The sequence below is a fragment of the Plectrocnemia conspersa genome, unplaced genomic scaffold, assembly GCF_051122295.1.
Source record: "Plectrocnemia conspersa isolate PC_06_02 unplaced genomic scaffold, ASM5112229v1 ptg000014l, whole genome shotgun sequence".
Classification (NCBI taxonomy): domain Eukaryota; kingdom Metazoa; phylum Arthropoda; class Insecta; order Trichoptera; family Polycentropodidae; genus Plectrocnemia; species Plectrocnemia conspersa.
Window position 1 is genome coordinate 14,087,012 of NW_028277178.1, and position 13,895 is coordinate 14,100,906.

At 27.2% G+C, this 13,895-nt stretch overlaps 2 protein-coding genes across 4 annotated transcripts in view; both read left to right on the plus strand.

Moving 5' to 3' along the window:
* LOC148226285 (acetylcholinesterase-like) overlaps positions 1 to 11,588 on the plus strand; it is a 72,529-nt gene extending 60,941 nt beyond the window's left edge. For all 3 annotated transcript variants that reach the window (XM_088203403.1, XM_088203402.1, XM_088203404.1), the window contains exons 6-8: positions 6,880 to 7,043; positions 11,138 to 11,295; positions 11,366 to 11,588. In XM_088203403.1, coding sequence (XP_088059529.1) covers positions 6,880 to 7,043; positions 11,138 to 11,295; positions 11,366 to 11,514 — 471 coding nt within the window. In that variant the 3' untranslated portion in view covers positions 11,515 to 11,588. The remainder of the gene's footprint in view (positions 1 to 6,879; positions 7,044 to 11,137; positions 11,296 to 11,365) is intronic.
* Positions 1 to 13,895, plus strand: part of LOC148226276 (focadhesin) — a 600,544-nt gene that overhangs the window by 172,656 nt on the left and 413,993 nt on the right. The gene's annotated exons all lie outside the window — the stretch shown is intronic.

The window sequence follows — 13,895 nt, forward strand, 5'->3', positions numbered from 1 at the left end:
GGTTTTATACTCATGTCTGCAAAACACATACACATTAACTTAATTATGCTGTGTTTTATACAAATCCGTAAATTTAATTAAAATTTTAACGTCGTAATTAAGGTAATAAAATCACTTTGAATATTTAACGGTGTAATTTATATAAAATTTACTTAGTATTTGAGGTCGACTCTAGTGTCATGGATAAATGCTATTATTATTGTTCGATTTTCAGCTCGTTAGTAAAATCATAAAAATCGTACTTTTAAGACTAAAGAGAATTTTTTTAATCCTAATATTCAAACAAGATAAGTTAATAATTTTAGCAATTCTTGCTTATTATATATAAAGTGCTTGATTAAGCAATTAAAATATTAACTTTCTATATTAATAAAACATAGAAAATTAGTAAATTTGATGAAGAAAGTTCCAAAAACACTACACCTATTTTATTAAGAACTTAAACATTTAAGTTACACCCTAATTTATTAAATTACATATATACATACTTATGCATATTCACAGTTTTACTCATAATTTAAGAATAAAAATGTACATTTAATACTTCATTTTGATAACAAATATTTAAAAACGCATCGCAAAAATAAATGTAGGTTATCCCACTGATTTTTCTAAATCATCTTTGTGTCTGACAGGTTCATTTAAAAGCTAGTTGGCTTGAGTAAGGAGAGCATTATTGGCCACAATTGTAGCTCAAAATCGATACAACTCATTAACAAATTAAAAAAGTGTTTCTTTTAATATAATGCAATTAATAGTATCTTAGCAAATAATACTAGAATACAAATATGAATACGATGCGTAATGTGGAAATATTTAGAAAATTTTCTTTAAATTCTCTATAACAAAAGGAACAATTTGCTTTGCTAGGACTCCAGACAATAAGGCTATATTCAAAGACGCTACGAATTAACGTATTGTACAAAATGCAAAAGTGATACGTGCTCTGCATTATGAAGCCGATCTTCTTTCTCGACATCTTTTACAAACTTATGCAATTTGCATTTCAAGTTGAACTATAAGTTTATTTTGCGGGGCAAGGATATATGAAAAATGTGAGAACATGCACTTAAAATGATAAAACCAATTGTAAACACATCACATTCACAGCGAATTTATGTATTTTTTTAAAGTCAATAAATACGCTTTAATGCAAATACTTCAAATCATTTTAAGGTGTATCAGTAGTAAAGACTAGAAAGAGCAGATGCCCCAAATTAGATCCCTGCGGTACTCCAGAACGAACCAAACTGATTCCCATAGCTTAAATAAAAAATAACATTTTATATTTTTTATGACAAATCTGACGATTATGTAATGACAGGTTTATCCAATGATCCAAATTGTTAATGATCTCGGATATTTAATTATTGCTGCTTTTTAAATATTCATACCCTTTTTGCTTCCACTAATTAATATTGTGAGTTTTAACCTAATACAATTATTTTATTACTATCGGGATTGTAATAAAATAACATTTAAAATAAAATTACAATCGGGATTGTAATTAATCCTGTTTTTTATTGTAGATTTTATTTTAATAAATTTTTACAATTATAAATAATATTTAAATATTTATTTTTTTATAGTTATTTTACATGTTAGTTTTACATTTATTATAATAAAATAAAGCAGTTTTTTTCTTGAAGGCATGCTAAAATGATATATTTTATGTCAACATAAATTGGCTACCTGTTATTTCAACTAGGTCGCTCGGTTATTTTTTGCTGATGTTGAAATCCGCGTATCGCAAATTACTATTAGCTATCGTGATTTGTTTTCATTTCGTCGGTTGTGTAAACGTTCCATCGTAACTTATAATATAAATACAGCCAGCGTTTGCTGACCGAGCCGGATTATTTTACGTTCAGAGCAAAAATGAAATAAAGATACAAAAAAGTTTAAACTTTGAAAGGGCAGCCTCATCAAAAAGTTCATCCACGTTTTCAAAGTAATGTTGACTCATTTTCGACTCAACGTAAATTAATGGTAGTCCGTAACAGTGCGGCGGCAGGCCCGCCGGTGAAAAATTGCCGCAATTTTTCCTCGTGCTTCTAATTCGATAATGGATGGCGAAGTCTTATACTGCCTTAACTTAACTAATAAATGCGTCCAAAGATCTGCGCCACTCGAACCTTTCAGTTTCAGAGAAATATTGGGGGGTCGATCTTTACAAGGCCAAAGATGAATTTGCAAATTCCATTACAAAGTTCCGGAGATCATAAAAGTTTCGGCCGCATCTGTGTCGAGTGCGTGTAGGAAAATAGAGCAAGCTATTTCATCAACTTTTCCAGTTTTCAAGTTGTCCAAGGCGCCTAAGGTCAACTGCTATCTTGACACGTTATTCAGTGTCTCGCGTGTGGGAGATGCGAGTAAGGCTTTAAATAAACATGTTTTATTTCAGAATAGCTTTTAGGCAAGGGGATGAAAAAATAATCAAAACTTTGATCAACACCTCAAAGCAATTTTGATAAATTACCTTGTATAAGTATATATTAATATTAATTTAATTCTTATTATTTATTCATTAAATATTATAATACAATTATTTATTCATAAAATAATATAATAAATTCATATCCAGTGAATATTTTTTAAGTATATTATTAATTAATTTATGTATTAAAATAATCAGCATTGAAAGAGCCTCTAAATAAATTAAATAACAAAAACCCCTTTTTAGGAAAATTCACCGACAGCAATTTACCGACCGGTCAATTTTTCAAATGGAAAATTCACCGATCTAAAAATTCATCGAACGAAAAGTTCATTAATTATATAATTATTCCTCGATAATTTATTTATTAACCCTAAAACGTCAGTATTTAACTTCTTAGTTTGTCATTTTATTCGGTCAAAACATAGATTTATTTAATATTTAACGTAACTATTATACTAATTTCAATGAAAATTTAAATGAAGCAATGATATGAGGATTTAAAACGTTTCATTATGTACCTTAATTTTCCTTCTTTCTTCTCTCGTTTTAATTTTTAACGTTTGTAAATTTTTCTTTACTTTATGGAGTCGAAAGTTTATATTTTTAGGGTTAATTCACAACTAATTTATTTAAAAAATACACTTATTTCAATATCGTTTTTTTAATCAGCTATTGTTTATTATTATATATGTATATCGATAATTTCAATGCTAATGTTATCAGTATGTTTAATACACTTACTCACGAGACAAAGTAGTATTTTAAATATATATATATATATATTGTAGCTATAAACCAACTTTATAATATGCATGTAGATAATACATGAAGTGACACCTTCGGGTCTGGGTCATTATCAGAATTATGATTAAAAGCGGTCTTTAAAATTCTTTTTGCATCTTGATAGAGTCGACCAACAAAGGGTATGAGGCGGGGAATTTTAATTAGTAATTAATTTTTTCGACCCCCTAGATCGACTTTTCATTTAGTGGAATAATATACGAAGAGTGGGTGAGAGCGAGAAAGGAGCGAAAGCTCTCGACCTTTTTTATTTGTGCACACAGAAGACCATTGGCACGATGGCCATGCCAGATTAAATCTCAACCGAGCAGCCGTTGACCGGGCGAAGTCTCATTATATTGAGTAGAATTGAAGGCGATTGCTGTTTAACCTGAAAAAGCTGAAAGCTATAAAAAAAAGCTGTTTAAGGCTATGCTGAGAAAATAGATTTATTTTGCGCATCGGCGTGAATTTTTCAATCGGTTTTATATAAACATATCAATAAATGATATAAAAGTAATAAAAAAATAGGTTCGAAAAAATCAGAGCAGTTGCTTGTTAAATAATTTAGTCAAACTATTTAGTTAAATTTGGATGTTAAGCTAACAAAAGTAAACAAAAATATTCTATAAGTAAATTCATTTTTAATAGTTGAGGTTATGTGCTAATTATTATGTGACATTTTTTAAACGCAAAAACATTTTAAGTTCCTTATGAAAGTAAGACTGCTGAAAAAGCAGCATTCAAAAACGGATTTAAAATTTAAGATGCTTTGAATACATTTTGTTATGCTTTATTTTTATATGGAAAAGCATCAAACATTTTTAAGACTCTCATAAAACTAAGCTTTTGTTATTTACCGTATGTTTGATGATAAGATAAATGTAGACAAATTAAATAAAGCTTATTCTTAAATAAAATAGTTTCACGTGAAATTCATGATATTTCGGAAAATATTTAGTAGAAATTTGTTTTAAGGCTTTAGTTGTAACATTAGTATTCTTTACAATTAAATGAAACAACAGTAATGCTGTCAGTTTTTAAGTATTTATATAATAATTTTGGAATAATGTGCTATGTTAAATATATAACACGAAAAAAAAATATAAAGATATATTAAAATCATTAACCTTGTAAAAGCAAGACCAGTGAAAATTGTTTAAATTAGATGACAATCGCATTGTCAGAATGTTTGAATTACAAGAAGAAAGCCATATCCTTGTACATTCAAGATTTTCCATTAGCTGATTGCTTCAGAAATATTAAACAGCAAAGTCAAATTTCCTATTAGGCGGATATATTTACAAAATTAAATAATGTTTCTCTTTACCTGAGTGTAAGAATAATAATATTTTAGTTATCAGAGAAAAAATAAGATTATTAATTCAAAACATAGATTAATGTATTTTAAAAAGAATAATTTTTACAGAAAACTAGCTGTGAAAATAATTATAAGAATATTTATACTGACAAACTTTAACAGTTTATAGCGATAATAGGCTGACAAAAATGTGACAATAAGTTTATTAATCTTGAATATATAAATCTTATAAATTTGACTTAAACCAGGAAAATATAATGAACTTTTATTAAATTAATTTAGAATACTTAATATTTTCTGAAAAAAAATCAAATTTTTGCTCTATATTGGGACGTAAATCTAATATAGAAAGTAGTTGGACATTATCATTATACCAAAATACAATTGTCAACAATTAAACCATATTTTAAAATTATATTATTAAACGATACACATATATTTAATTTTAATAATAATGTAAGATATGTTGTTCCAGTTAAAAATCTGTTTTTTTGGTGTTAGTAATTTATGATTAGTAATAAAATAAAAATGTCATTAAGTTTTTATAAAATTGCTGATATAATTTACCATGTTAAATTCATGCTGAATTTTACAAAAAAAATATATTATCTTATCTTTGTAAAAAAATAATTACACCTTTTAATCTTACTATTAAGTGTTTTCGTACTTATTAAATAATTTCATTATCACTGAACCTTGTCTTGTGCTTCTTGTTGATAAATACATGCACAGGTTATGTACATATATTCCCAGCTTTTTAAGGTGTTATCTTATGTAATCCATATATTATTCTTAAATACTGTATGAACTAAACATGAGACTTTCACATTAAATTAATTTTGCCAGCGATTTTATACACAATCTTCACTATATGTCACAGCTTTTGGTTCAAAGTGTACCAGTGCCGAATTATTATATAATTATGGACCTCGGTTTACGAGCATAATTCGTTTCGAAAACGTGCTCTTAATTCAAAACAGTCGTATATCAAAGCAAATTTACACATAAAAAATCCGGAATAGAATATTCATATAAAATGAATAATATAAAATACAATTTATAAATTATTAAATTTAATTGATGTTACTTTTAACATAAGTTAAAATATATAGTATACAGAGCATTTAAAAAAATAAAAATTGTAGTGATATACTAAAATAAATAATATATGTGTAATAATAAAAATAATAATATATAAATTTATCTCAATCAGATAAATTTATTTTAAAAAAAATATGTCGAATTTTAAGCAAAAAAATTTATCCTCCTTTTTTATAAGGTAATAAATTGACCAAAAATAATTGGTAATAATATAATAATTTTATTTGAATAAATTGGCGAGTGGTGCTAATAGTAATAAAATTTAGGAGCCAAACAGAAGCGGTCGATAAAAGACTTATTGTTTAAAAAGAAGAAAGATTTGCTTATGTGTTGTATAGGACGTGTACAACTTACAGATCTTTAAAGTAAAATGCAAAAATCCTCATAAAAAACCGAGAATATTAAAAGATTTATCGCGGATGTTGTTTACGTGTAGAAAGAAGTGATTCAGAGGTCTTTAGTCGAAGTATTTTTATATAAAATGTTCTTAGACAAAATGTTTTTAGGCAAAAATATTCTGACGGTAAACAGGATCGAGAAAATTACACAGTATTGCACTTTTCGACACTAAAGGGTTTGTCACCGGGTTGATAAAAACCCATCTCCGGAGAGTATCTAAATCACTATGTAGAGAGAAATAGTCCACAACACATCTAATGCATTTAAAAAATTTAAAATCATCTGCATACAAAAGCAACGGAATTAAAATTTTAAACCGAAGAGCAGAGAACCCAGGTCAAACCCTCAAGAAAACCCTGAAGGGGTGGAATACTCTTGGAACAAACTAATAGAATAACCGAGTTATATTATTCGAGAATTTGAAGTTAAATATATTTTTTTAATAATAACCCATGACTAACCTTGTCGAAGGCCTTCGTATGACGTCTACATGAATTCCGGCATTGAGAGATTTTGTCACTGTTTTGGTAAAATGTCAAAAGTTAATGACAATCGAAGGAGGTTTATATTAACAATACATGAACGGAAGTGATACTTTTATATTTTATATTTATTAGAAAAAAGGTTTTTAATTCATGAAAAAAATAATAAATTTTATTTATTTAAAATGATATGTTTTAATGAAACTACCGTGAAAATTTTCAACGAATAATGTTTGCAAAACATAATTTAAAAATAGTTGAAAAAATTGGTGGCGTTCGTTTATTATTCATCAGCGTTCTTTTTACCGTGCTCTCTGTGTTAGCTTGGTTTAATTGGTTCAATTTGCATTTTTCAGCGCACCAGTACCTCTTTGTGGGGCGAGTGGATGGGAGTGATGCACGGGGATGAGATAGAATACGTTTTCGGACATCCACTCAACATGTCTTTACAGTATAACGTCAGGGAGAGAGAACTAAGCACCAAGATCATGCAGTCCTTCTCCAGATTCGCATTAACCGGGTAAGTACAATAATATCAGAACTAAAAAGTATATATTTTGTAACCATCACAATAACAGATGTATGATGACCAATGTAAAATTATATTTTTAAATAACTATCGTCATAAAACAGTTTGATTTTAGTGTACTTGTAAAGATAAGGAAAAACGAATTTTCTATAGACATATTTAAATAATCACATACTATTACAAAATAAGAATTCTTTAAGATCAAATCATGATTCGTTTATATAATTATCTTTAAACAATAATATTAAAAAAGCAATTTATAATTGTTTATCGTTCAGCATTTGAAAATATTATTTCATGATATACTCAATGCTCAGAACAATACTTCTATTTAATTGTAAAATAACTGCTTCATTGAAATGACGTTAAGATTTGTTCCCCATTGTTGTAATTAATTAAACAGTGTGCATCTCTTGTCTAGTTGGCAAATAATGCAACTGAGTATTTATCAGATGCCTTTATATAAGAAAATGCAGATACAAATAATTTCTACAATCCTGCTTTACAAATATCTAGATTATAGTCGTTGTGTATTCCTGATAAAGCATTTACTTAGCTGTTAAAATGAATTTTTATAGCTCAGAGATTCTAAATATTAATTGTTTTAAAAATATTTACACTAGATAGATATTTTGTAGGGCTATCTGAATTTTTGAATCACTATAAAAAAGTACTGATCGATTCTTAACCTAGCATATAGATTGATTGAAATAAATGAAGAAATGATGGATTGTGCTCTTTTAAATATGCATACGTGTAACTATTTTTTCGCTTCCAATTATTACTCGTGTACATTTACTATGTAACTATAAGTCCCTTTCTATCCCATGACAGACGATGACACTAATAAAAAGGATAAGCAATACACGAGCTTAAATAAATAGACGAAAAAGTGTAATTTAGTATTCTGTTACACGAAAACTCAATCGCAACGCGATACAAACAGAATCTAGATAGGGCACGGTTAAATACTACCGCAACCTCTTCATTATTCTTTTGTAACAAGATACACGAAAAATAAGGCCGAATGGTATCTTTTCCGAGAGACAGCCGTCGGCTGCTTTTTTATTTGAGAAAAATAATTCGTCTCCAACCTAACCTTGACACGATGTTGGCGTTTCACGTAAATTGCAATTAATGCTTTGGGATATAAACTAACTTTGCGTGATCTAATCTTTTCTCGTGATAAGCTTTCGCGTTTATAGAAAAAAATAGAGCATTCAAACGTTTATCTATGTATGAAACGTCTGAAACTAAATAATACCTATTTTTAAAAACCTAATTTGAAACACTTGATCTGTTTGGTATTGAGATATGTCTCTGCATTAATTATGCCTGTAAAAAGTGTACATTAGTATTTTAAAAAGAGCTACAACTAGACATTTTTTTTTGTTTTAAAAATTTAATTTGTACAAATAATTTAAAATGTTTTTTAACTACTGCATTTTTTTATTCTGCTGCATAAAAAGCGTGTCCGTGCCAGCTGTTTGAAATAAAAAAAAAACGATTTTTTAACTACTCTAATCAGTCTTATCTTTGCTTTGATAATCTAATAACGATTATTCGTGTTCATTATATCAAATCATTATCCTATGGAAGTTTGTTCTCTTCAAAGATCATCCAGTTCTCTGTTCATCAATGATATTTTTTAAAATACCTAAAAGTAAATACTGCATTATTTTAGTCACACTATATATTATATTAAATTTATCGAGAACTGAAAATTAAAATTTTCAGTTTTTGCAAAATAAAGAACACAAAGAAACAATAATGCGTAGTGACAATTTAACATATATTCAATTAGTTTTTTAATTTTTTTTAATGTATTTATGATTCAAAAAACCGGCAGCACTAAAAGCTTAAAATGATACTTAAAGGAATGATGCTGAGCAATACTAGAACTTATGTTTCATAGTATGACATTTTGGTTCCATATAAATTGCTGAGTGCTTTAACTTTTGCAATAAAAGTAAAGTTTATGAAAAAGGGTAGTTCATAACAATTTAATGTGAAAAAACAATGATTTCTGAGTCAACATAATTTGGAATTTAGGAAAATAATTGAGCTAATATGGTTAAACAATTACTAAAATTTACCACTACTCTTAAAAATAGATATCTAAATTAGCGGCAATGAATATTTTTATTTTGATATTATAAAGCAATGACTATATTTACCAGACCATTATTTTTTAACCATTGAATAATCAGAATATTGAAATTAATTTAATTGTAAAGACAACACTAGCATTATATGTTATACGGAGAATAACTTTTGAAGTTATAATATAATAGTCCTCTTAAAATATTAAAAGAAAAATACACTTAAGTGCTTACTCACAATAGCCACACAATTTTTAATTACTGCAGCACAAAAACTAAACCGTATTTATAACACGAAATACGTTGTTAATAAAATCATTATCTGATGGTCGCCCACAGAATACTGGGTTAAAAATTAAGGTCATTAGTCCTATATTGACCTTCTCTCCCCAATTGTCTAAGATATTATAACTTAATCCGTGACATCAAGACTCAGTTGAGAACAGAGAGATTCACAATATTTAAAACTGCATAGCTTGGAGATCACTATGTTTAAAAGTACTGACTCTCGCGTGATTATTTGCCATTAGGATATTCACTCTTTCATCTAGTCATTAAAAAAAATTCAGGACAGTGTCGCCTGTGTGAAGTTTACTGATTACTAAATTACTGATTTTCGATAGTTATACCGTCCTGCACTTCGAAGATTTCCGCTGCCTTTCGCTCGAGAGGATATTATAATAATTTTGAAAGGGTTTGATTTATGTCATTGCTTTAAGTAACGCGGTTTAGACCTTTCAGCAATTTATAACCACGGTGCTATGTGGAATCTAGATTTATCTATATATACTATATGTTTGTCACAAAGATGCAATAAGTATCTGAATTCTGCCAGTACGTTGGTGGCACTAATCTCATTTTTTATGTAATTATATGATATTCTTTGTGAGATAAAGTAGCTCTTTATATAATATTTTCAACTTCACAGTCGACAATAATACAATTTGATACGCCAGCGAAAACTCTGATTACCAAAATCTGCATTCGTGATCCGACACTATTTTGATACAATTAAAATAAACTGTTTTTAGTTTTTTGCGTTTATTTGGCTGTAACGTCACACCCCTTTGACCTCAAAACTCAAATATCTATGACTTAACTTTTAATGGGTTTCAAATTGGGTTTTTATAAATTTAATGACTTTTATTTAGTCATTAAATTTATAAAAACCCAATTTTATTAGAACTATAATTAATTACTAATTCCAATATCTCGGACACGGTAAAACAAAAAACATCAGTAACCAAAAAAAAAACATAGTTCAGAATATTCGGTGTATAAGACAATGGCAATTGTTAGACGCGTCTCTTTTGGATCATAAATAAATTGTATAAGTATTTTGTGCATTAAAATAGTTTTGTTTACGGGATTTGATGTTTATAGTTTTCAAAAGTCTGCTTAGTCACTCTTGTGTTTTTGTTTGCTGAAGCTCCTTTGTTTACATGCAACTCTCTACTGAGAAATAATGTAATTAATATAGTTGCTTTATCAATCTCGAGTGTTTTGCAGTTCAAGCAGTTCAAATTCATACTCAATATAATGTTGCTATATAAAAGAAAATACTATTATTGGTACTTTTTTATTATATAATATATATGTGAATTTGTGAGAAATTTAATATTTTAAATTAAATATTTTAAAATTTTGTAAACGGTTCATGTTTAAATATATATAACACATATAACTAAAATACAAATTATCTCTTCCCAAATCCGATATAAAAGACAGCGGAAACCTCTTCATTTAATTTGTTTTTCCAGAGAACTAATTTACTTTGCAATTTGATTCACCTTTATTTTACAAGACTAATGTTTATTATTATATATGAATCTATCTTTGCTTTAAACTACAAATATTTTATAAATTTTACTTTATTATTCTTGTGAGAGGTTCTAAAACATATGTATAAATATTTAAGCACGTCTCTAGTATTGTATATTATCAAATGAACAATGATGTAATATGTATGTATTTAAATTTCAGGCGACCTGTACCTGAAGAGGAAAATTGGCCTCTATATTCAAAGGAGAAACCGAACTATTATATATTCAATGCTGACAGTACAGGAATCGGCAAAGGACCTAGGGCGCAATCTTGCGCTTTTTGGAATCAATTCTTACCTAGACTTCACAATAATCCAGGTAGAATATTATATTATAAATTGACATAGAATCAAATTTTTAACTAAAATTATTTATTTATTTTTTACAGATACACCGGCTCAACCATGTGAAGGCGCAGTCACGCAAATCAGCAAAAGTACTGCACCTAGATGCACGAAGACAACTGCTTCGACAATGTTTATATACACGTTATTGTTAGCTGTGGTGTTTATATTATGCTACGTGGAAGTAAAGTAAATCCTAATGATTATAAAAACGTGAATACTTAGAGAGAAACTTGAACAACAAAAAATATAGAAAAAAAATAAAAATATATGGGCGTTTAGATGATGATTGCTTTAGGCGACAGCTACTACATAACACACAATGTAGAGATTGCGCACGCAGGCCTAAAAGTAATACAATGCATTGACTTTTGCAAGTTTCTCTGCGCGTTAGTTGTAGGTAAAAGAAAAATGGAATACACAGCATGGTAGATTTTTGTACAATTCATATTATATTATATAATATACAATTAGAAATATTGATAAAACAGACTGCAAAACAAATAAATTTTCCACTGTATTTATAATTTTCAATATACATATATTGAAAATTATAAATAAAATATATATATATATATATATATATATATATATATATATATATATATATATATATATATATATAAATATAACATACTATATTATTTATACATATATAAGCAAAAAAAGTGTTATATGTCGCTTTTTCATGCATCATGTCAATTATTGTGATCTTTGTTTAGTTATTAATCATTGTGATTAGATAGATTACCCGGTAGTGTGAGGGTCATATTACATACATACAATATATATATATACATATTACTAATTTTCGATGTTCTTATATGTTTCTTACTATGATATACACATATATATACAAATATTCTTGTGAACACTCAGTTTTCAGCGAGTGATAGATTCAGAAATTTGTGGCAGTGTTTGTACGATTTTTTAGACTTGGCTTCCCATGGGTAAGTAAGCACTTATATGTGAAAAGCATGTCATTAAAGTGGGTAAAATAGTTAGTAGTACACGTTCGAAGTAATGTAATAATAATAATGATATAATACTACTAGATCTGGTTTTTTATGTATATCAGAGTGAAATTTCAAAATGTAGAAAGACTTTCGCTTTTACACCAACTTTTTTATAACATAAGGTATTTAATAATTAATTAGGATGATTAAAAGTACTATAATTAAATGAAACCTATCTTATGATGACACTTATCAATAAATTAATATTTACACTTTTTGTATACCAATGACTATTACTAGGCCTTTCAGCTTACTTTCTTTTTACTAAAGCGCTTTAGCTAAAAATGTATGTAGTTATGGCAGGTCCATGACGGTGAAATTTTTGGTATATATTAAATAAATAAATATTTATATTATATATAATATATACATATATACGAGTATATACATATTTATTAGAAACAACTATATTTGTAGACCATCGAGGACACTCGAAATACAATATCTCTTCTTATGAGCTTATGAGACCTAATCTTTACCATATTCGGTTGTATATACATATATAAAAAAATCAAACAATCATCTATATATTCAATTAAAATTGCATTAAGGCAAACAAACGTATGTATTTAATTTATAAATGTCAATGCACATATCAAGAGTACTTTTACAGTACTAAAATTATTGTCCTGACACAATCGTCATACTTCAATGATTGTATTCGTTTAACTATTAGGAAAAAAATATCACCATCAATTAAATTATTATAATAAATTGTCTAAATTTGTAGTTTTAAGTGAAAATGGTGTCAGCTTTATAAAAATTAATGAGTGTTATATATCGCTTTGTCGTTCATATTGAAATATTTGAACACTTTTAGTTACACTTGTATATAAAAATCACACTATTGTAATGATCGAAAAATACATATCAAAAACAATTCTAAATTTTTAGTTTTTAGTATAAGCTATATTTGATGTTTTTTGTATTGATTTGCAATTATAGAACATATAAACACGTATTCAGATATACACAATCAAACGTACTTGTTATATTTTGAAATTATTAAGGATATGTCGTACTAGCCTTGATCCTTTTTTACTTTTGTAGAAAATATTATAATAATGTTAGATGTTAAGAATATATTTATATATGTTTGAATATACATAAAAATCTTAAATTATATGTTATTATATTTATAAATTTAACTCAATTAGTGACGTAACTTAAATCAATGTGTTTTGTCTGCCAATATGTATTTTTTTAAACGTGTTTAAATATTGCTTTAGAAAAAGTATTTATAAAGTATCTTTGAGTGTTTTATCGAGAAATAGTTAAATATACATACAAATACATATCATGTAAAATGTAAATTTGACTTGTTATTGAACATATCAATATTTCTAGACGTGTATGTGAAATTTATTTACAAAAGTATTGATACTTCGTCCAATAAATGCATACGCGCAACTATTTATAAATATATATGTACATTACGTACGAGTATTACAAATGCATATCAATTATTATAAGCAAAGTTGCAACTTTATAAAATTATAAAAAAAACGTACTAATGAACAAGTAGTTGATGAAATCAATAAAAGGTTTATTTTTTAAT